Genomic DNA, 23800 nt, shown 5'->3' on the forward strand with positions numbered 1-23800 from the left:
AGTACAGAGCTTATGCATTTTGGTCCATCACATAGTTTACTATTTAGGTTTTCATTTTATTATCATTTCTTTTTCTGCTTCCAGAATGCCCAGTAAAGCTGAAATTCTTCATTTAAAATGATAAAAAAAAATTTTTTTTTCAAAATATTTAACGATCTTAGATCTGAGTTTGGCAAAACAGGTTAAAAATAAACACATGAAAATACTATATTTCACAAGCATACACACAGACTAAAACCCAATTTTCACTGTTTTCACTCTTTCTTATACAGCGCCATTTTAAATGTGCAGTTTACTTGTAATCTAAAAATAATTTTAAACGTGATTGTCAAAAAAAAGATTTTAAAACAGAGATGAAATCTATGAAGGCACACATGGATTGTCAATGGTTACATCACATTTCTTTAGAAACAGAATCTTTTCTGCTCCTGTAAACGTTTTTCTCACACATTTAAAGTGAGGTTAGTGCTGACAAAATTATTGCTATACTCACAGTTTGCAACCCACTGTGTATGAGGTACATCTTCTCCATTCATACACCCCGTCCCTTCTACTATTCTTACTCACTTGAGCTTAAGAGTCAACCAAAGTCTAGAGGCTACAAACAATTTAGTATTTTCATCAATACTGGAATGACAGCAAACAACATTACAAAACGTCAGAGATGAAAAATGTCTTCTTATTGGAGTCCAAGACTTCAATTTATTCTTCATTAAATGAATATATTGCTCATTTAACTTCCTCAGGAAAAAGAAATTATTCTGAAGATGAATAATTCTTTCCTGAACACTTCATCCAAGACTATTCCTTCACGTTTCCTCTAATATTTTGTTGGTTTAATTCATTTGACTTAGTAGTCTCCAAGAATCACCTTTCCTTGGGTGGTCTATCATAGCGGTCTTGGATGCTTTTGGTTAGTCGTTTGATAAATATTTTGTAAATTTTCCCGCAGTATGTATGCACTGTCTTTTGCAATTCCAGTTCTAAAGGTCTTAATAAGGAATGGATGTGGTCATCTTCAAAAGAACACTAGAGGAAGAAAATAAAAAGACAAATATAAATATGTAATTAATTCTAAATAACTTCTTCAATCAATTTAATATTGACAAGCTCCATTTAAAATCTCATAAAAAAAAAACCCTGGCCAGTGTGGCTCAGTTGGTTGAGCACTGTCCCATGCACTGAAAGGTTGCCGGTTCCATTCCTGATCGGGGCACATGCCCAGGTTGCCAGCTCAGTCTGCGGTCAGTCGGGGTGTGTACGGGAGACAGCCATCAATGTTTCTCTCTCACATAAATGCTTCTCTCTCCCCCGCTCTTCCCTCACTCCCTAAATTCAATAAAAACATATTTTAATTTCCTGATCTTAAGTCATTCATCTGTAATTATCAATGTTTGTAATTATTAAATATTTATAATTCTTTAAAAAAGTAAATTAAATAAAAAAAACATATTTTAAAATAAACAAAGTCTCACAAAAGCATTTTCTCAACAAATATTTTCAGTGAAATAAACAGAACTATGGTCTCACATTCTGGAGGAGGAGAAAGTAATGGTAATCACTGGGGCATCAGGGAGAGCTTTCCACAGGACAATGGAGGCAGGGCAAGCCAAGGCAGGAGTTCTCACATGTTCAGGGACAGAGACCACCCAGGGATTCTAACTACTGTGAGATGACAACCACAAGCTCAGAGAGAAACGAACAAAAGCCCCAAATCCCTCCGATGCAAACATAGCCTGAAGTCACTGCATTCTTCCATTCACGTAATGCGCAGTGCCCGTAGAGTTGTGCAGTACACAACTGGCATCTAGGTGTTCCCACGTGTGCCTAACCTGACTGCAGGCCTCTTCCCACACCGCAGGCTGTGCCTGGCTCATCTTCACCTTCCCTTTTCTGCCTGGTCCTCATCCTCACAGCTCAGTTCAAGTGTCACAGCTCCTCTGAGAAACCTCTCCTGACAGTTAATCACTCCCTCCCTCGTCACTGGCACACCACTCAGTACACAGACTTTCAGGAAGGTCATGCTCTGTATATAAGACTGCAGACGGAAAGGCAGCAAATAGCGAGACTATGATGACCACAAGTAAATAATTCAAGGCATTTTCAAAGAACAAGACATGTTTTTAAAATATGGCAGAATGGCAGTTCAATCCAGCAAATGCTGGGTACAACCATGGCTCTGACTAAGAGGGTAGGGTAGGAATAAGCACTCAACTCTCTTGCTGAGATAGTTATGCAAATATAAGCAGGGTGTGTGAAGTAAATCAAACTTAACACAGAAATACCAAGAAATATAATAATTCAGGATGATATACATTAAGCAGAAAATACCTTATAGAGCAATAAAATACTTTGTTCCCATTTTGAATTTGCAATTTTTAATCTTAATATTTTTATTCACTCAACAACTAATATTTAAGAAATATATGTGGACTGTAAAAATTGATTTGCTGGCAGATATAGCCATGCATTTACAATTTAAAAATGATACACATTCTTTATAATTCATATTGTTCACTGTATTCGATGGCTATGACTAAGTGTCTGTCTAAAACTTGCATAAATACCTTTGTCTGAATGCAATTCTTTTAAAAATTACACTTCTCACTGAATTATAGATAAGGGAAGATAAAAACACTAACCAAAAGCACCATAAAGGGTTGATTAACTTCATTAAGTTGAAAAACATAAAATCATTAATTCAGTATTTGAAATAATCTTAAAAGATTTATTTTTTAAAAATCAAGTGTAGTTAATCAGCTTAAAAACCAACTCAACATTTTAAAGGTACGTATTTATAAAAGATAAAAGATCAAATAAATTAGAAAGATTTAATTCTTTAATAATGCATTTTTAATGCTCAAAGGAAACAAAGAAATCACATTTTTATAAGTATGCATTTCTTTTCTATCCTGCAAAGTCTCAGATCCTCCAAAAGTCCTTTTGTTCATTTTTATCACCTTTCGACAATCCATGAAAAACATGATTAAAATACGATATTGATTTCTAAATACTGCATTAAATGAACATCAACACTAAATTTTATAATTCTCCAAAGAGTGTAGCTCAGTGGATTACAGTTAAGTATTTTTTTTTCTGATTCCTACTGATGAGGCTGTACTAGACCAGAGGTTTTCAGTCACCAACAATTAATAAGAATTAGAATCCAGCGCCGACACCTAAGCCAAACTAGTACTCCCATGATTCATTTATGTCTTGTCTTCATATCCATAAAAGATTAGGCACAGTCTAGCCTGACAGCAGAACTACATGAGATGAGTGGTCACATACACTTCTTCCTAAGTATCAGTGAATTAGCTGCATGCATAGTGAGTGATACAACTCATTAAACAAAACCATAAATTCAACCTTCATTTGGATTTGCCCCAAGACTTGGTCCCCAACATATTCAGACCTGGTTCCATGCATCACCCTAGAGATATGTGAGGTATAATCACCTTCCTTTGTAAAACCACCTTAATCACACAAAAGGGGACTGTAAGAACAAGAAAAAAGAGGGAGAAAAGATTATCTGGGGCAGGGATAGAAGAGGGAGAGTATAATTTCCACCCAAAACTCAATAAAAACAAATGCTTAAACAAGAAAACCCCATTTACAAAGGCAACAAAGATAAAATACTTAAGCATAAACTCAAGATATGTTTAAAATCTGTATGCAGAAAACTACTAAACAATCCTGAGACACAAATAGAAAGACAGCCCTTGTTCTTAAGATGTATCAACACCATCAAAATCTCAGCAGCCCCTAATATATGAAGCTGATACACTCCCAATAAAAATGACAAGATTTTTATGTAGTTAAAAGTGTTGGTATTTGTGGAAAAATAAATATACAAGATCTAGGAATACACTGAGGACAGGCTATGAAGAAGAAGTGACCCGACCAGATAATAAAACACAGCACAAAGTCTTTTAAGTAAAATAGTGTGGCATTGGTGCACAAATGAACAGATCAATGGAACAAAACAGAAATGAAAATGCAACTTTAGTATATGATAAAATCAGTATCTCAAATCTTTGCGTTAAAGATAGACTTTTAGCCCTGGTCAGTGTGACTCAGTGGTTAGACAGTTGGCTCTCGCTGAAGGGCCTCTGGTTCAATTCCTGGTCAAGGGCATGTACCTGGGTTGCAGGTTCCCCACCATGGTTGGGGCACATGTGGGGGGCAACCAATTGATGTGGCTCTCTCACATTGATGTTTCTCTCTCTCCTCTCTACCCCTCTCCCCTCCTTCCACTCTCTTTAAAATCAATGGAAAAAATATCCTTCAGTGAAGACTGACAAACAAACAAACCAAAAAGAAAGACTTTTAAATAAATGGAGTTTGGACAACAAGACTGCCATTTGGAAAAAGATCAAATGCAATCCATTCCTCACCTAATACAAAAGACTAAATTCCAAATAAGTAAAGGACTAAATTTAATAAATAAAACAATACATAGGTGAATATTTCTATAACCTAAGTGTAGTTAGGAAAAGGCTTTCTAATTTTGACGTTTTACAAAAAGGTTGATAAACATGATTAAACAAAATTAAAAACAGACTGAATAGCAAAAAATGCCACAAATGAAGTAAATTGGGAGAAAATATTTACAACAGAAATCACAGATTAAGTACTAACATCCCTAATATACAAAGAACTTACTATTGTCAGGGAGATGGTAAATAAAGACTCTGCAAATATGTGAAAATGACTGAATTAATTATATACTTTAAATGGGTGAACTTTGTGGTATATAAAATGTGTATCAATAAAGTTACTTTAGCCCTAACAGGTTTGGCTCAGTGGATAGAGCGTCGGCCTGCAGACTGAAGGGTCCCAGGTTCGATTCCGGTCAAGGGCATGTACCTTGGTTGTGGGCACATCCCCAATAGGGGGTGTGCAGGAGGCAGCTGATTGATGTTTCTCTCTCACTGATGTTTCTAACTCTCTATCCCTCTCCCTTCCTCTCTGTAAAAAAATCAATAAAATATATTTTTAAAAAATAGTTACTTTAAAAACACTATAAATAGGTAAACTATCTGAAAGAAAATTCACCAAAAAAGATAAAATGGCTCTTTAATATATAAAAAGATGTTCACCTTACTCATAAGAGAAATACAAATTAAAACTAAACTAAGATTCCATTTCTCACTCACACAAAAGGCAAAATTTTATTTTAGTTTTTTTAGTTAATTCTCACCCGAGGACATTTTCCCACTGATTTTAGAGAGAGTGGAAGAGAGAGGGAAGGAGAGAAACATCAATGTGAGAGAAACATATTGATTGGTTGCCTCCTGCATGGGCTGGGGAGGAACCTTCAAATAAGGTATGTGCCCTTGACTGGAATCAAACCCAGGACCCTTTGGTCCACAAGCCGACACTCTCCACTGAGCCAAACTGGCTAGGGCTGAAAGGCAAAATTTTAAAAGTTTGATAACACACTCCACTGAGGAGGATGTGGGGAACAGGCCTCCTATAAATTGAAAGGCAATCCCCATGCAGGGGAAATAAGCAGTATCTTCAATCCAATAACCCCACTTCCAGGAATGTACCCTGAAGGTACATCTCCCGACAACACAAACATACATATGGCATGGTTATGCATTGCTGCATTATTTATAATTCAAAATGTTGGAAAACAAAACATTCAAACACAAGAGGTGAGTTGAATAAACGCTAGTACATATACAAAATGGAATATTATACAGCTATAAAAAAAGAATGAGAAAGATATATATAAATACATGTATTTCCAGAATATTTTAATGAAAAAAGCAAAGAGCAAAAAATATATAAACAAAAAAAGGTGTGCTACCTTTTGTTTAGTAAAGGGAATTATAACACATACACACATCTGCTCATGTGTACAAGGACAAACCAGAAAATAATGAAACTGGCAACCGATGGAGTGGGGGAAAGAGATGGGGAATATACTTTTTGAAGTATATTAACCTTTTGCACTCGGATGTCAAGTGTGACTCGACACGGTTAGCATCGGTAGCAGCTCTTTTTATACTCTTTGAATGTATCAATAATTTGAAATATTAAAAAATCCAAATAAATAAGTTTGTATGAAAAGAAACTCCAGTTTTTTATTCTACTGCCTCGCTTTGTAAAATCTGGGGTATTTAAAAAATTAAATCCCGAGTAAAATAAAGGAATCGAGAAAAAAGCAAGCGAGTGCAAAGGGTTAATATTCCACACATTGGATTAAAGTTAAATTAACAAGGATGAGGGGGAAAACGTAACACTAAAAGCATACTGAACAATGAACCCAATTGTATTTGAAATGAGTAAAATTAACTCACTGAAAGAGAGGATAAAAGAACTAATCCAAGTAACTTCTGAACACAGTAATTGAGCACACACCCTCATCCAGGGCAGGGGCGGGGAAGATAAAGGACTGGAAACAATCCTGATCAGGCTGTTTTTTTTGTGAAGAGAGAAGCAGAGACACAGCATTTTTCAAATTATTTTAGATGTACTGTAGGATTAAGTTAAATGAACAAAAGTTTTATGTTAGGAGCCAGGATTCTATCTGTAGAAAAAGATAAAACACAGAAACACAGAGTAGGAAAAAGCAAGGAAGGGCCTTGGGGGGATGGAACTGGAGGCACTGGTGTGGGTGCAGGATCACGAGTGTGTGTGGGTTTACATTTTCTAGCTCTGTTACTGAAAGGGCTAAGAAGACACCCTTGGAGCAATAAGGATACCTAGCACCCAGAGCCCACCAAAAGGAGCCAGAGCACCTTTGTCAGATAGTGAATTTCAGGGCTACAGCAGGGAAGGTGTATCAAGATGAGCCTGGAATAATTTGTTGGGACAAACAATGAGGTACTAAAAATAATGATGGGAATATGTCAAAAGGGCACAAGAGGTAGCCAAAAGGGACTCCCAAGAGTCAAATTTAGAACAACATAAATAAAAGGGAAAAACACATTATAAATCATTGGAAAAAATACACACTAATTTCATACTAAGTGTGTGTAAAGAGCAATAAACAGGCAAAAAGCTGTATGTGGAAGGAGTGCTAGAGTTGGACAATCACCAATTTGTAACTACCATAATAAAGACTGGTTTGAGCAAGAACCAACAATGGCTACGAAATTTACTATGGACATTTTGATGAGCAGGGTATTTACATGATTTTAAAGAGTCTCCCCAAAAACTGCTTGCAAGAGGAAAAATAACTATACAGTGCATAAACTGAACAACATTTTGACTGAGTGGTTAAAATCAATGTCACCAATAAGAGGCAGGCAGACAGCAGACAGAGGTGACTGAATGTGACACCCTGAGAAGAACACAACTCCACTTAAATAGTATTCTGACCAGGAGGGCATACCCTGAACCTAATCTTAAAGAAATATCAGGCAAGCCAATATGAAGAACATTCTAATAATATCAGGAATTAAGGGGCTCTATTCCTCCCAAAATGTCAATGCCATAATAGACAAAAAAAGATTGAAAACCTGTTCTAGATCAAAGAAGAGTAAAGCTCATGGATGGTAGATTAAAGTATTGTATCAATATTTTATTTCCTGAGTTTGACATCTGTCCTGTCGGTTGGTAATAAGAAAATATCCTTGTTCTAACTAAAAACACACATAAGTTTTTAGGGACAAAAGCACATGATTCAGAAAAAAAACTATGTATGTATAAAGAGAACCAATGATAAAGCAAATGGGGTAAAATATTAACAGCATATCCATATCCTTCAGTAAAGGACATAGAAATTTTTTGTACTATTCTTGCAAGTTCTCCATAAGCTTGCAAGTATTTCCACATAAAAACATTTTAAAATGCTTACATTTCTCAGTGCTTCATAAATAGCTCTAAATGCTGGCTGCTTATCATCATGGTAAACACCTCTGTTCCCATGAAGAATGAAGATTCCTTCTTCCTCTGCTTCTTGGCAATTGCTTCCATATATACAATGATCTGGTCGATAATTCCATTGACATGGAAAAATAAAAAGACTTTCTACGTGAAGAAAGACAAAACAATTAAGTAAATATCCCTAATCCCACAGAATTACATTTTGCAAAAATTTTAGTTTAAAACTAGTCCTTACAGAGTAAAATTTAAAATAGTAAAAAAAAAATACATTTGGCATTTAGATCTCCTCCTACTAAATCAATATTCAAGAAAAGTTTTACTCTGTCTTTAACATAAATAGTACTTACTATTAATATAAAGCCAAAATCAAATAAATGCATTTCATTTTGACTAAATAATACCTGTAATTTTTTTTAAAAATGCAAAGGATCTAAGAAATTAAATGATTACCTGGGTTATGAAAAAATATGATATTCAACAGATCTTGATCACCCCAAGTGATATTCAGTTTGTATTTCTTGAGCAATGGCATAAGTATGTCTCCCCATCGCATCCGTACAGTTGTCATATCATTCTGTTGGTAAACACAGTAAAAAGGTCCTCAAGCTTCCAGGCTCAAAATGGTAGCATGACGACAGTTCCCCATTCTTCCCTTAGCAATCATTACAGATCAGGAAGAAATAGCAACTTCTTTTGTTACAAAACCCAGTGACGCCAATGTAAACCTTAATGTGAGTAAGGCTGCCCAGCTGGAGCGGGAAAGGTAACAAAAGAAGCTATCTAAAGCTGCATGTAGAATTGAGAATACTAATAAAGCTGGGAAGGAGATGGAAAGAGAAAGCAGGCAATGGTCTGACTGTAACCGCATCTGAAAATGCAGACCACAAGTACCTCTGTCTATGTCTATGTCATAGAGTGGTTGAGGATTAAACCTGTTACTATATAATTAAAAAGTACCTGGAACAGTACCTGACACACAGTACACATGCAGTTAGCTATTACTATTGTTGCCATGATCACTATTATTCTTAGACTGATGCTAATCTTTTGTAACTGGCATTTCAGAGAGATCATTCAAAATTGATATCAAAAATAGATACTGAATTTCATCAGTTGCCTTTCAGCCTCATAGCTCATTATTTTAAAACACTAGAGGCCCAGTGCACGAAATTCATGCACGAGGGGAGGGGGAGGTGTGTGTCCCTCAGCCCAGCCTGCATCCTCTCCAATCTGGGAGCCCTTGAGGGATCTCCAACTGTCCATTTAGGCAGTCGGACATCCCTCTCAAAATCCAGGACTGCTGGCTCCCAACCGCTTGCCTGCCTGCCTGCCTGATTGCCTCTAACCGCTTCTGCCTGCCAGCCTGATCACCCCCTAACCACTCCCCTGCCAGCCTGATCGACGCCTAACTGCTCCCCTGCTGGCCCGATTGCCCCTAACTGCCCTCCCCTGCAGGCCTGGTCGCCCCTAACTGCCCTCCCTTGCTGGCCTGGTCACCCCTAACTGTCCTCCTCTGCCAGCCTGGTCGCCCCTAACTGTCCTCTCCTGCAGGCCTGGTTGCCCCCAACTGCCCTCTCCTGCAGGCCTGGGTCCCCCCCAACTGTCCTCCCCTGCAGGCCTGGTCACCCCCAACTGCCCTCCCCTGCAGGCCTGGGTCCCCCACAACTACCCTCCCTTGCAGGCCTGGGTCCCCCCCAACTGCCCTCCCTTGCAGGCCTGGTCGCCCCCAACTGCCCTCCCCCCAACTGCCCTCCCCTGCAGGACTGATCGCCCACAAATGCCCTCCCCTGCCAGCCATCTTGTGTCCTCATGGGGGTGGCCATCTTTGACCACATGGGGGTGGCCATCTTGTGTGTTGGAGTGATGGTCAATTTGCACATTACTCTTTTTTTAGATAGGATGAAGTCAAATACCTGAGGAAACAACAGAATTGAAAGAGGGCTCTGGACCACAGAATCTGGAATGTGAAGGGATGGAGTTGAATAGTAAGCTTCTTATACTTCTGTGACTCTCTTAAACTCTCCAGACTTAACCCAGTATTTCTCAAAGTGCAGTTTGCATCATGCCAATCAGTGAATTTTTTATGACCTCAATAATACTAAGTACAAATATTAAAAGTGAGGTTTAGAAACTTTTATAGAATTTAACAGAATTATATCTATGTAATCTTATATTTTAGTAATTTATTTATATAATTTTTTTAAAACATGTTTTTATTGATTTCAGAAAGAGGAGGAAGGAGATAGAAACATCAATGATGAGGTAATCATTGATCAGCTGCCTCCTGCACGCCCCCTCCTGGGAATCGAGCCTGCAACACAGGCATGTGACCTGACTGGGAATCGAACTGTGACCTCCTGGTTCTTGGGTCAACACTCAACCACTGAGCAACATCAGCCAGGCTTATTTACATCATTTTTAGAAAAATATTGGCTCATGACAGATTGCAAGTTAAAAAAAATTTTTGATCCTTCTCCAAAGTTTGAAAAAAACATTGTTGTAAGTTATTCTAGGATATACATAAACTTAGTGGAGGTATAAACAATCTATCCTTGAAGAAAGAGAAAGAAAAGCTAGAATTCCTGGGGGGAAAAAACAAAACATTTAAACTAAATATGATCTGCTCAAATTGTTTACCTTTGTGTGAAGTTTGTCAGAATGTAGTAATCACAGTAATAAAGGAATCTAAAGTCCCTCCCAAAATAATCTGGAAAATGACTGAAACTAATTTTACTTAAGGAATTAAGAAAATACTTTGTTGAAAAAATTACTGTGAAATAAGTCACTGAGCAGGTTAACAAAATATTCTTAGGATCTGAAAAGGAAAATATAAACTGCACAAGGATAAAGACCAGCAACAACTTCAATAGGCAGGGACTGGTGAGCCCATTGTACCAGGCCATGTTCAACTCTTCACTGGGTTCAATCTATTCAAATATAGACAGATAGATAGATTTAAACACACACACACACACACACACACACACATATCTATTCAAAGAAAAATCAATGAAAGATATACTACAAGGCCCAGCGTAGTCTTGGAAGGGAGAGTGAAGATCAAAGAGGAAAAAAACCTTTATGACTTAAAAATCCCCCTAGGAAAATACTGGACAAGAAACAACACTAATATTATTTGCTGATGACATAACTAGAATATTCAAGACAACCAATAAAAAACAATGAGAAATCAAGTCAACAGAATTAGGAAAATGGCCTAAGGATATGGACAAACAGTCATTACAAAGGAGGAAAAGAAATGACTGAAAATTATAATCAGATTTTTATCCACACTGGTAGCAGAGTCAGAAAAACACAAATTAAAATATATGAGATATTTTTCAGCCATATAATTTCAAGTTCATACTAGTACATACAAACAATAAAACCCTATCATCCATTCTCTACAATACCACACTCACATTAAAAATAAATGTGACAGACTGCATGTACTGAGAAAAAGCAATTATATCTTTACTAAGTAAAAAAAAAGAAAAGTGAAGATACAGAATAGGACCCTATACTTATAGTGTTAATATACATGTGTATCAGTTTCAAATTCCGTTTTTTAAAAAGTCTGAAGGATATGGTACATTGCAAAGTTTGTCATTTTGGCAAAGAAATGAAATTGGGGCCCTGGCCAGTTTGGCTCAGTGGATACAGCATCGGCCGGCAGACTGAAAGGTCCCAGGTTCGATTCCGGCCAGGGGCATGTACCTTGATTGCGAGCACATCCCCAGCAGGAGGTGTGCAGGAGGCAGCTGATTGATGTTTCTCTCTCATCGATGTTTCTAACTCTCTATCCCTCTCCCTTCCTCTCTATAAAAAATCAATAAAATTTAAAAAAAAAGAAATGAAACTGGGGAAAGCGGTGTGCAAAGGGGGAACTTGTTTTTTGACTCTACATATAATGAATTGTTTAAATTTTTATAAACATGATTGAGCCCAGCCGGCGTGGCTCAGTGGCCAAGCATCAACCCATGAACCAGGAGGTCACGGTTGGATTCCCAGGTCAGGGCACATGCCTGGGTTGCTGGCTTGATCCCCAGTAGGGTGCATGCAGAAAGCAACCAATTGATCACTCTCATTGATGTTTCTATCTCTATCCCTCTTCCTCCCTCTCTCTTTAAAATCAATAAAAAGATATATTTAAAAAAATTTAGTTTTATAATTTAAAAAACAGTAGTTGGCAAAAGTAGATTTACAGTTGTATGTAAAACAAGTTTATTCTTGTATTATTATTTATCAATTATCGTAGTATTTTCCATACGAACAACTATAGACCTACTTTTACCAACCTCATACATAGTTTTAATTTACTAAATTTAGCAAACCTACTACCAAAATACACATGTATTATATTAAGATCAATTACTTTCCCTTTTAGAATTATGTATGCTTTTGAAAATTCATAGGCTCATTACCATTATCAGTCTACCTTATAATATAAAACTGACAGGTGGCTATTCATATATTCATATTATATTCCAGCAATGCTAGAAACTGAAACTCATCAATTCCCCCAAATTAGTTACTCCACTAATCTCTGAAAAGTTCTATCCCTTTTGGTAAGATGTTCATTGATATTCTGTTCTCATAAGGTATTATTTTTATTTATATATATATATATATATATATATATATATATATATATATATAAAACAGTAAATCCTCTTTATTGGTGCAATGGGGTCCACCAGACCCTGTCACATACATCTTTCAAACATGTAAAAACCACCATCAAGTCTACCTCATAGTAAGTGTTCTCTTTTCATGCAGGTAAGAATTATGGGATAGCACTCACAGATCTGTATGAAACAGTTTGTAAAGTTATTACAAATAATTCAGAGCTCTAAAATTTAAGACCTGTGCCAGGAAAAATCAAGGTAATGTTTGCTACAGATATAGCCTGGAAAGCCACCCAGAAAACAAAGAAAGATTATAAAAAAGGAATTAAAAACTCAATAAATTTTGTAGAAACATCCAGCAACCATAAATGTAATAATATTTGAAAACAAAGCAAATTTGTATTGTTCTCACTGAGCAAGAGTAGGGTTGTTTGGAACATAGAGACAGTAGGTATGAAGCAAACAGTACCTAATAAATTAATGTACAATGCCTCTTATATTTTTCTTCGTTAAATAGTCATTAATACACAAAAGAAAGCTGAAGTTTGAAAGTTTAGCAATTACTTCAACTTCCATATCTACATCTCCAGCTGGTTTAGAACATGCCACAGACAAAAATAAAAGGGGAGTGGGAGAAACTGTTAAAGTATTTAAGAATGACATTTAAATAAGTAAAACATAATCATAGATTTGAACTATATAGCTGTATTTTGAAATTTTTAAAAAAGTGAATAATGGTGTTACACTAAATTATCTCTAAGGTTCTTTGCAACACTAAGTTTCTCATAATTCTGTGAATTTCAAATGAAAGGTTACTGAGAAGTCACATTATTCCTTAGCAGATAATCTTACAGCACCATCTTCTGGTATAATATTACTATGCATAGAAAAGGAAGAAAACTCATAGTTTGAAATCTTATTTAGAAAAATTTATGGTATGTGAGATTTTAAAACTCAAGATATATTAACAAATTGGGTAACCTTTTAAAGAAGATGTTCACTTTTAAGCAAGAACACAGTCGCACCAGCCTCATTCGTTCATTCAATTGTGAGAGACAAAGGTAAAATGAAATCAAGATTTCAGAAAGGTTCAGAAAATGGAAAAGATTTATTAAAAAAAAACCCGAACACCTAGATTTACTAGTACTAGATCTACAGAATGATGGGTATAAACTGTCTGTGCTAAGACTGAAATGTCAAGATGTGGCGGGAGGGTGGCTACAAGCATCACTGCTGCCTATACCCAAAATAAGAGGGAGGTTTAAATCAGACGCGTAGAAAGGAGTATTAAATAATGATGTAAATTCTGTTCCACCAGAAGCCATAAGAAAAAGATCTGACAAATAAACGTATAAAACATACATATATACTCATATCAGATATGACTTAATATCTCTTAATGTTTATTTCTGTCCTAACTGTAAAGGGATAAACAGTAAGTCTATATGGGTGTTACAGAGGTCACTGTTTTTAGCTGACATTTAAGTGCTTACTTTGTAGCATACTCTGTGCACTTACTATGAGTTAGCCACTGTTCTAACTAATTTCATCCTCACAAAAGCCTATAACATAGGTACTGTGTTACCTTGCCATCCTCATTTCACAGATGAAGAAACTAAACCCCATAGATGTTCAAAACTTACCCAAGGTTCTAGCATTTGAACCAAGCCAGCAGGCACCAGAGTCTTAAGCTCTTAACTGCAACTCTGTGTTCCCCCAAGGTGTCTCACACTTTAAATTCAAGTATTCTACGGCTGCACAACTACAGAACGACTGCTGCTGCCTGGAATAACCACCTAAGAAGGTGACGTTCGCTACAGTGCGTTAGTTCACTTCATTGTAATGCCATCTCGTTTGAGCAATGCTCTAATAAACAGAATACTAAGAACACGCATTTCTTCAAATATTTTAGATAAATGGAAATATTCTGAATAGTTCGATCTAGTTTTTAACAAAGCAAAATTAAATCGGAAACCAAACACTTCAGAGGGAAAATAACCAACTACCTATTATCAGGGACTTACCTTGAAATACTTCCTTCTTATTCTAGTCATGTTCATCAACATAACTCCAGAGTTTACTCCAGTTTTTCCATAGTATGGATGTCTGGCAAAGCGATTATACCATCCTATTCGCGGCTCTTCATGTTCTGGTGCCATTCCAGCAATTTGTGTGGAATTAAATTTCTTGAGTAAAGACCAAATGTCATCAACGGGCCGTAAAAAAAGGATATCAGTGTCGACATACAGTAGTGAGTCAACTTCTTTCAGGATTAACTATAAGGAGAGATATTTGAATCATTAACTATAATTCTATTTATTTGGTATAAAACATAAAAGAAGATTTAATTATCAAAGAAGTACTTAAGAGATAAGCTAACTTACATTAACTTTTAAAGCAATTTTTCCTCGATCAGTCATTTTTTGCAACAGCATGTTAAAGATACTATGCTAATCTTTATATTAACTTTTAGAGAAGAAACACTATCAAAACAAATAAGAACAAAAACTAACAATAAGAATAAAATAAAAGGATATGCTCATAGATTAGGGAGAAATCTTAATTAAAGAACATTAACTTAGGTGAATTTCTATCTCAAATTTTAATTTCTTGAGATAAATATAGAAATAAACTAATATAAATAAAGATATGGCCCTAGCCAGTTTGGCTCAGTGGATAGAGCATCTGCCTGTGGACTGAAGGGTCCGAGGTTCAATTCCGGCCAAGGGCACATGCCTGGGTTGTGGGCTCGATCCCCAGTAGGGGGCGTGCAGGAGGCAGCCGATCAATGGTTCTTTCTCATCATTGATGTTTCTATCTCTATCTTTCTCCCTTCCTCTCTGAAATCAATAAAAATATATATTTTTTAAAAAAGATATGAATTTGTTCCCTTGGCCTGCAACACTAATGGCTGGCACCTTTACATCATTTTGGTCTCAACTAGCAAACGGTAGAGCCAAAATTGAAACCCAGACCACTTAGCTTAAGTTCATGCTCTTATTTCTGTGCTTACTGTCCACCAACAAATCAAAGAAAATGTGCACACACTTAGTAAGAGTAAAAACAAAACTTGTCTTGCAAGACAGATCAGCTATGCTGCTACTTCCAGAGAAATGTTAAATCTCCAACATATCTTCTACAGGGATTCCCAAAGGCAATTTTTGTTTTTATTTCTGCCTTACCCATAAATTTTAGAATTTGACTCCTACAAATTTAAATTTATTGCCTATCCAGTGTATCAGTAAGACTCGATAATTAGGTTAAGCTAAACCTTTTTAGTTAAGAATGAAAATAAGAGCTTGTTCTTCATTCTGCTCCTTTTCAAAGATGCTACCTCCTCCTAGAGCTAAGGTTAAGCAATTACCTTAATGAGCAGCTAGGAGGTTGAAAACACCCAATTCCCCCCACCAGCTGGTTTAATATCAGGCTGAAAAAAATCTGATGGTTGCCTGGAGTGCCTGAATAAAGCCCCCAATTAAAAGAGTATGTGTACATGTGTCTGTAGGTCTGTCTGTCTCTCTGTTGTGGGGTCAAAAATGAGGGCAACTGATTTTATATCAACATTCTGCTTCTGTACCACGATACAATGTGTATTTACAGATTACTGGATTGTTGCAGACTAGGAAGACTGCATAAAACTCCAAGTTCACTGCCAACTGGAAATCAGACATAAGGTTAAATAATAACCACATCAGTATTTTTCGTGGAAGAAGTCGACAGAGCCTACATTAGTTCTTTTCATCCATTTTAAAGGAAGAGAAACTCAGTAAAAAAAAAAAAAAAAAAAAAAAAAAAAAAAGTTTATCACTTAGAAAAATAAAGCATCAATCTATTAAAATCTGAGTATTTTAGATTTAAAAAATTATAATCAAGGTTTATCGCCAGACAACATTACCAAAAAACAGCCCCACTGAATAAATGGTTCCCATCTCCCTGTGAGTTCACATGCCTTAAATTGTCTTTGTGTTAAAATATTAGTTAGAAAAGGTAAATTGACTTGGTGTAAGACAAAAACGGTTAATGATGCAATCTACTTCCCAAATTATAATGAAGTCTGCAACTTGAAGGTGACATTACCACCATATTTCTGCTGGCAAAAGATGACCTCGATTTCTTCTTAGAGATATAATAGTTTATAGCACTGAATAAATTAAAATGCAAGGAATAGTGTTTCAATAGAAATTATTTACTGGTACAGTTTTCATTTTAACAGAGGTTTCTATGGAAATGTTTTTTATTCCTTGTTTTCGTTCAAAGGAAAAGTCATACTGTGTGTGTGTGTGTGTGTGTGTGTGTGTGTGTGTGTGTGTGATGATTTAAATGCAACTCTTCATTAATTCATGTGTGTAAAAGCAAGAGTCAAAAAACAAACAAAACACTGGGGGGAAAACTTACTGGCAAGAACAATCTCTGGGAAGCACATGGTTTAAAGAGCTTTTTCCACTCCAATGCATTCTCACTCGGAAAACTTATTGGGTATAATGAATAATTAAATGTTTGCAAAAATGACCAGCTGTCGAGCTGAAAAATATAAAAAAATAAGAACTCAGTTTAATTATTTTTCACTTTCAATTTTCTCTGTAAGATCATATACCAACATTTTTTAAAAACTAAAAACTAAGATATTACACATTTTATGTTGGACAAAGTTAAGACAAAGTCAGAGTCTTCTTTCTCACCATTTTTTTTCATTCAGAATTTTAAAATAATAATATGCTAGAGAGAATCCACCACAAAGATCTGAGGCATAATAAAAGTTATAAGGAAATCAATCACAAAATCAGAAAGTTGAAAAAGCCTTGTAAATTGTTGATGTCCTTCAACTTTTCCTGATATATAAATCTTCTCAATCTCTAAACAAATTAAACTGAGAAAAATTAAGCACTAATTTTATTGCATCATATCATACTACGAAATTCGTGCATGGGAGGGGTGGTCCCTCAGCCTGGCCTGCATCCTCTCCAATCTGGGACCCTTTCGGGGGATACCCGGGCCTAAACAGATCCCACAGGGATCGGGCCTAAACTGGCAGTTGGACATCCATCTCGCAATCCGGGACCGCTGGCTCCTAACAGCTCACCTGCCTGCTGACCTGACCCCCTAACTGCTCTCCCCTGCTGGCCTGATCCCCCTAACTGCTCTCCCCTGCTGGCCTGATCCCCCTAACTGCTCTCCCCTGCCGGCCTGAGCCCCCTAACTGCTCTCCCCTGCCGGCCTGATCACCCCTAACCGCCTCTGCCTCAGCCCCGCCACCATGGCTTTGTCCGGAAGGTCATCCAGAAGATGCCCAGTCTAATTAGCATATTACCCTTTTATTAATATAGATAATATATTTACAAAGTCAGACTAATATGAAACTAATTAGAAAGTATTTGTCTATTTATGTGCTTTTAATATGCATAGATATTCCTGATAATAAAATGTTCTGATAAATACATATCCAATGCCAACTTCTAAAAAAAAGATTACAAAAGGCAAAACAGACCTAAAAATCTATAATGAACACGTTTACTCTTTAGCATCCTGAATGCATTGCAAGACACTGTATTGTTTCAAATTCTGCTTAAGTATTACCTATCATTGTTGCTTCAACAAAATTATTGACTCAAATTTCCTACATTCACAATTTATAAGGAGGGGGTACTAAGTAGTTTATGTAAGAAGCTAAAAATGTTCTCTTTTTGAATGACTCTTTACAAGTAATTTTTTTTTTAAATCCTCACCCAAGGATATGTTTAATTGATTTTAGAGAGACGAAGGAAGAGAGACAGAAACATCAGTCGGTTGCCCCCTTTACGTGCCCCAACCAGGGATTAAACCCACAACGTAGGGATGTGTCATCTCAACGTGAGAAATGGTTGCTGCTTTAAAGCAGGGGTGGGGAACGTCCAGCCCTCGCGCCATACAAGTCCCACGAAATCATTTGGTCTGGCCCTTCCAAGGCATTAGGGGTGAGTTAATTAAATGTTTGACCAAATATAGCAGGCTAATTTTAAAGCTGATAATTTTGCACAGCCCTCGAATGATGTTATAAATATCCAAATGGGCCTTGGCAGAAAAAAAGGCTCCCCACCAAGCAGTACACCATTAAATATTTAACTCTATAGACTTAAGTCTCAAATACTTACTATGCCTTTGAAACTATCATGTAGTTGATCTTCAGCAAAAATATGGAACTGAAGAGGTTTGATGCTGAAAATGATCGCGGACTTCAACATGGTTATAGTTTCTTCCAGTCGTTCACCACAGGCAACTACAGCTAGGTGCATCCTCTCAACGGGCTGTACTTTCAGACCATATCTAATTGAAAAGTAAACCACATTTTCAAACAGTTTTAGTATAAAGTTAACATATTAACAACACGGCATTTTGACCATGTTCAAAAACTGAAGTACGAAACTTCTATTTAAAAGGCAAAGAAACATCAAATTACAAGAGAGTACAATGTTGAATCAATCATACAGTTCTATACCCTCAGTCAGCCTTTCTTGGCCAACATTCCTCACTAGGAACCATAAAATATTAAAACACACACACAACTACTTTCTTTCTCACGTCTCTCAAGAGTGGTATATAATTAAAACCATTCTAGATGCACACAAGAGAAGTTAATTCATTACTCACACTGAATGCATTAGCACATTAGGGCTCGATTCTCTCAAGGAACCTCCCCAATTGAAAAGGAGAGCATCAATTTTTAAAGCTTTTTTATTTTTAAAAAATCACAAACCCACATAAAGGTAGAGAGAATACACAGAAGTTCCCCATGTGCCCATCTCCCAGCTGCAACAATTACCATCCAACATTATTATTTCATCTAAAACCCCTGCCCACGCCCCTTTCACTAACTAATGAATCATTGTGAAGCAAAGACAGACAGAAATTCACCCATAAATATTTCAATATTATATCCAATCTTCACCCACGTGACTACAAGAAGTTTTCTTCACCTAACTTTTGTCACTGACATACCTTCAGTCCCCTTTACCAAGTAATCAGTGAGTAGTAAAAATTTCTGAGGTGGTCTAAAACATACAAGTCAAACTCTAGGATTGCATCTTGGAAGGAAAGACTCCCTAAACCCCCGTTATTGGCCTAGGCTATGTTAGACCCTACTACTTCTAACACAGAGCAGCAGTGTAACCTTTATAACCTACCAGTACCTAAAGAACAGAACTAATTAAGTGTGACTGTATTGTTATTAAATAAAATAACATACTTATAACATAAAATAAAGATCCCATCTGTAATTATGACATAAAACAATCTTTTTGGAACTGACAGCTAAAGTAATGTAAGAATGGAAGATAACAGAAGACAAAACTAGTAACACATTAAAGTATTATAATACAAACAATCCACACTAAAAATGTACAAACTTGATTTTAACTCAATTTTTGCTTACAGAGATCATTTCTGGAAAATGTGTAAGAATTAGGAATTATAGTATTTAACATTACCAGTTGTATGTATACATAACTGAGATTTGCAGTAGCGGGGATGAGAAATTTAATTATTTCTCTTAAATTTACAAGCTAAAATTACTGTAGTTATATTCTTTAGCATAGGACTTTGGAATCCTGGAGTATTCACCCACATGTTAGAGTGGTCCCAGACTGTTTTCTGAGGAAATGCTTGATCTTGCACATGGGTAATCAGTCCCTCAACCAACCAGGCTATTAGAGAACAGAAAATCATATTAAATAACATTGAATACAAGCAACTGACTATATAAAACATATTTGGAGAAGTTGCTACATATAAAATGGTGTTCTGACAAGATTTTTACTATTCCAGAAGTAGTGGTGATATTCTTCAGCAAATTCATACATCTTAATGTTAAAATGACATTCAACATTTGGAATTTTTCACAGTAGTACAGAAAATTAAGTCTGAGTCCTGTTTTTGCTGTGCTTCCTACTAACAAGCCTGTTTTGCTAAAGGCCTGGAGATATTTAAAACAGCGGTTGAAACTGCTGCTTTTCTGGTCTAACTGGGCTCTTTGGGCCTGAAAATGGGTTCATTGCTCTTACACTGGGATATCTCACACACACAGTTACATACTGGTAACTGGCTGTCAGCCTTTATTCGGAAGAGCAGAAAGCTCTTCAGCCAAATTACTTGTCTCCTAGAAAACATAGGGACCGTTTTCTTCCCTGGGCCCTCTACTGGGAGGCTGAAACTTAAGACTCTTCAATGCCTCGCCTTTTGTTCAGGCTAATGGACCAATTATTCTATAGATCAGTGGTTCTCAACCTTTCTAATGCCTCGACCCTTTATTTTATTTTTTTTAAAATATATTTTATTGATTTTTTACAGAGAGGAAGAGAGAGGGAGAGAGAGTTAGAAACATCGATGAGAGAGAAACATCGATCAGCTGCCTCCTGCACACCCCCTACTGGGGATGTGCCCGCAACCAAGGTACATGCCCTTGACCGGAATCGAACCTGGGACCCTTGAGTCCGCAGGCCGACGCTCTATCCACTGAGCCAAACCGGTTTCGGCGAATGCCTCGACCCTTTAATACAGTTCTTCATGTTGTGGTGACCCCCAACCATAAAATTATTTTCGTTGCTGCTTCATAACTGTAATTTTGCTACTGTTAATGAATCGTAATGTAAATATCTGTGTTTTCCGATGGTCTTAGGCGACCCTGCTAGCGGTTCTCAACCTGTGGGTCGAGGCTCACAGGTTGAGAACCGCTGCTGTAGATGGATATGCTTTTTTTAAGAGAAAAAAATAACCTTTCCCAGATAAGTTATAAAGTTAAATGTCATTTAAATGGTGTTAAATGGAGAAGTTACATATAAAATGGTGTTCTTGCAAGAATTATTTTCACTATTCCAGAAGCAGTGGTGATATTCATCAAAGTATTAAGATCATGATTAAATTAAAACATAATATTAGGTACAGACTTTGCTTTTAATATTTAGATTCATCTGCCAGGAATGGGTTTTATGAATGGTTTGAGGTGGGGACAGTCACATAATTTTGCACATGGCTATTCCACTGTGCAAGCACCAGCTATTAGTTACCCACCCACCTGGCCTGCCATGCCACTTCTTTCACATACTGGGTTAGCATAAGCTTAAATCTTTTTAAAGCTCTGTTCTTTCCCATGGACAGCAACAGAAAGCAGCAATACCTCCCCCACTGTCTGCATTCTCTATCTGCCCCCAATTCTCCGTTGAGCCCCTCAGTTTGTAATATTAAAACCCTAGCAGAGAGAAGACTAGGTATCTACGCTTTCTATACCTATAATAAGGGGGAGGGGGGAAGGGTGGGAACCTCGTTCATCTTAAAACACAATGACACAATAAAAGACAAAGCAGTGAAGACATACAACAATTTCACAGAGCTCTAATTATCTAATCTTTCCAGCAAATGCCTCCAGACCCCACTTCTCCATGGTATAAAGGCCCTCATTAAAGCACCAAGACTTGAGAATCTATAATGGGCTCTGATTGCTTAATTGGCCCTAACTAGATCCTGCCCCAAAGCTAAAGGCCAAGAGATTTTTAAAGTAAGCCATAATAGTCATGTGTTGCACAGAATTCTCTACATACAGAGACAAGAAGTATAACAAACCTTTTTAAGAAAAATAAGTTAAATGTTCAAGAAAAAAATAATCCCTCTAAAACCAGTCCCAGGGACTCCTCCTCCCAGGCATTTTAGCAAGGCTTATTTTAGTCACACTGCCAACACTCCTTCCACCAATTTCTATGGAAGGAGTACCATCAAATTGCATTTGCTTTTCTGTTGAGTCCTTTTTTAGCAAAAGCATTATATACAGTACAGACTCAACACCTAAACTGTGACAAGACAAAACATACTTTAATATGTCTCTGTCCACCACCGTGTCCCTAGACCCCAAGGACAGGATATAATTGCAAGTGGAAGAAATCTAATATAACCTTCTACTCTATAGGAAGGGGAAACTAAAACCATCTAGAAGTAACAGGGAAACAGCCATTCAAGTAATTTTGGTGACAACTGAGTGGCATAATCTTATCAAGCTCTGTGAAAGTATGCTATATTTTAATCAGTGTAACTAAGAAAAAAAGGCCCTATGGATTAAAGAAATGTTATCCAAAAGGACATTTTTAAGTCAAATCTATTTTCCACAGATATGTGATTAGAAGAAAGTCTTCACATAATTCAAAGATAATACTTGAGGGTTCCCATGGCTAAATTTGGCATAAGCTGAGCATGAACAGGAATTATGAGAGTGATGCATGATAACACATTAGATTTAAAAAATGAATCCATGCCGAAACCGGTTTGGCTCAGTGGATAGAGCGTTGGCCTGCGGACTCAAGGGTCCCAGGTTCGATTCCGGTCAAGGGCATGTACCTTGGTTGCGGGCACATCCCCAGTGGGGGATGTGCAGGAGGCAGCTGATCGATGTTTCTAACTCTCTATCCCTCTCTCTTCCTCTCTGTAAAAAATCAATAAAATATATTTTTTTAAAAAAATGAATCCATGAGTCTACAATGACACCAAATAAAGGGATAAGGGGGAGGTGGAACTCTTTAAAGAAGAATGCCAAGAAATAAATGTAGAAAGAATAACAGAATTATGAAAATCACTAGTTTGCAATCACCATTATAATAGACTAGAGGCCCAGTGCACGGATGGGGTCTCTTAGCCTGGCCTGTGCCCTCTCGCAATCTGGGACCCTGAGGGATGTAGCAGTGCTGAAGCAGCAGGCAGCTGGGGAGGAACCCCAGCCGGGGTGGGCACAACTCCGCTGCTGCTCATCCTGGCCCCGTTGCTCCTGCCACCACCGCCACCGCAGCTGCCCTCATCAGCCATGAGCCAAAGCTTCTGGCTGAGCGGAACCCCCGCTATGGGAGCCCACTGACCACCAGGGGCAGCTCCTGCATTGAGCGTCTGCCCCCTGGTGGTCAGTGCACGTCACAGCGACAGGTCGACCAGTCGTTCCGGTCATTCAGTCGTAATGGTCGCTTAGGTTTTTATATATATAGATAGATGATTTGAACAAGAATAACCAATGGGCCCTAACAGCTTTGGCTCAGTGGATAGAGCATCGGCCTGCGGACTGAAGAGTCCCAGGTTCAATTCTGGTCAAGGGCATGTACCTTGGTTGTGGGCACATCCCCAGTAGGGGGTGTGCAGGAGGCAGCTGATCGATGTTTCTCTCTCATCGATGTTTCTAACTCTCTCTCCCTCTCTCCCTTCCTCTCTGTAAAAAATCAATAAAATATTAAATTTAAAAAAAGAATAACCAATGGATGTTAAAACCACGTATCAAAGTATTATCCCCACACATTACAAAGGGGATAAAGATACTTTTACAAGTTTAGAAT

General features: G+C 37.2%; 1 protein-coding gene across 2 annotated transcripts in view; it reads right to left on the reverse strand.

The window, feature by feature from the left end:
* Positions 1-862: 862 nt before the first annotated feature.
* GXYLT1 (glucoside xylosyltransferase 1) overlaps positions 863-23800 on the reverse strand; it is a 38418-nt gene continuing 15480 nt past the window's right edge. For both annotated transcript variants that reach the window (XM_079774299.1, XM_079774300.1), the window contains 6 exons: positions 18599-18770; positions 16866-16991; positions 14495-14746; positions 8293-8416; positions 7814-7986; positions 863-1029 (listed from right to left, as the gene is read on the reverse strand). In XM_079774299.1, the coding sequence (XP_079630425.1) occupies positions 868-1029; positions 7814-7986; positions 8293-8416; positions 14495-14746; positions 16866-16991; positions 18599-18770 (1009 nt within the window). In that variant the 3' untranslated portion in view covers positions 863-867. The remainder of the gene's footprint in view (positions 1030-7813; positions 7987-8292; positions 8417-14494; positions 14747-16865; positions 16992-18598; positions 18771-23800) is intronic.

The sequence above is a fragment of the Cnephaeus nilssonii genome (genome assembly GCF_951640355.1).
Source record: "Cnephaeus nilssonii genome assembly, chromosome: 6".
Taxonomy (NCBI): domain Eukaryota; kingdom Metazoa; phylum Chordata; class Mammalia; order Chiroptera; family Vespertilionidae; genus Cnephaeus; species Cnephaeus nilssonii.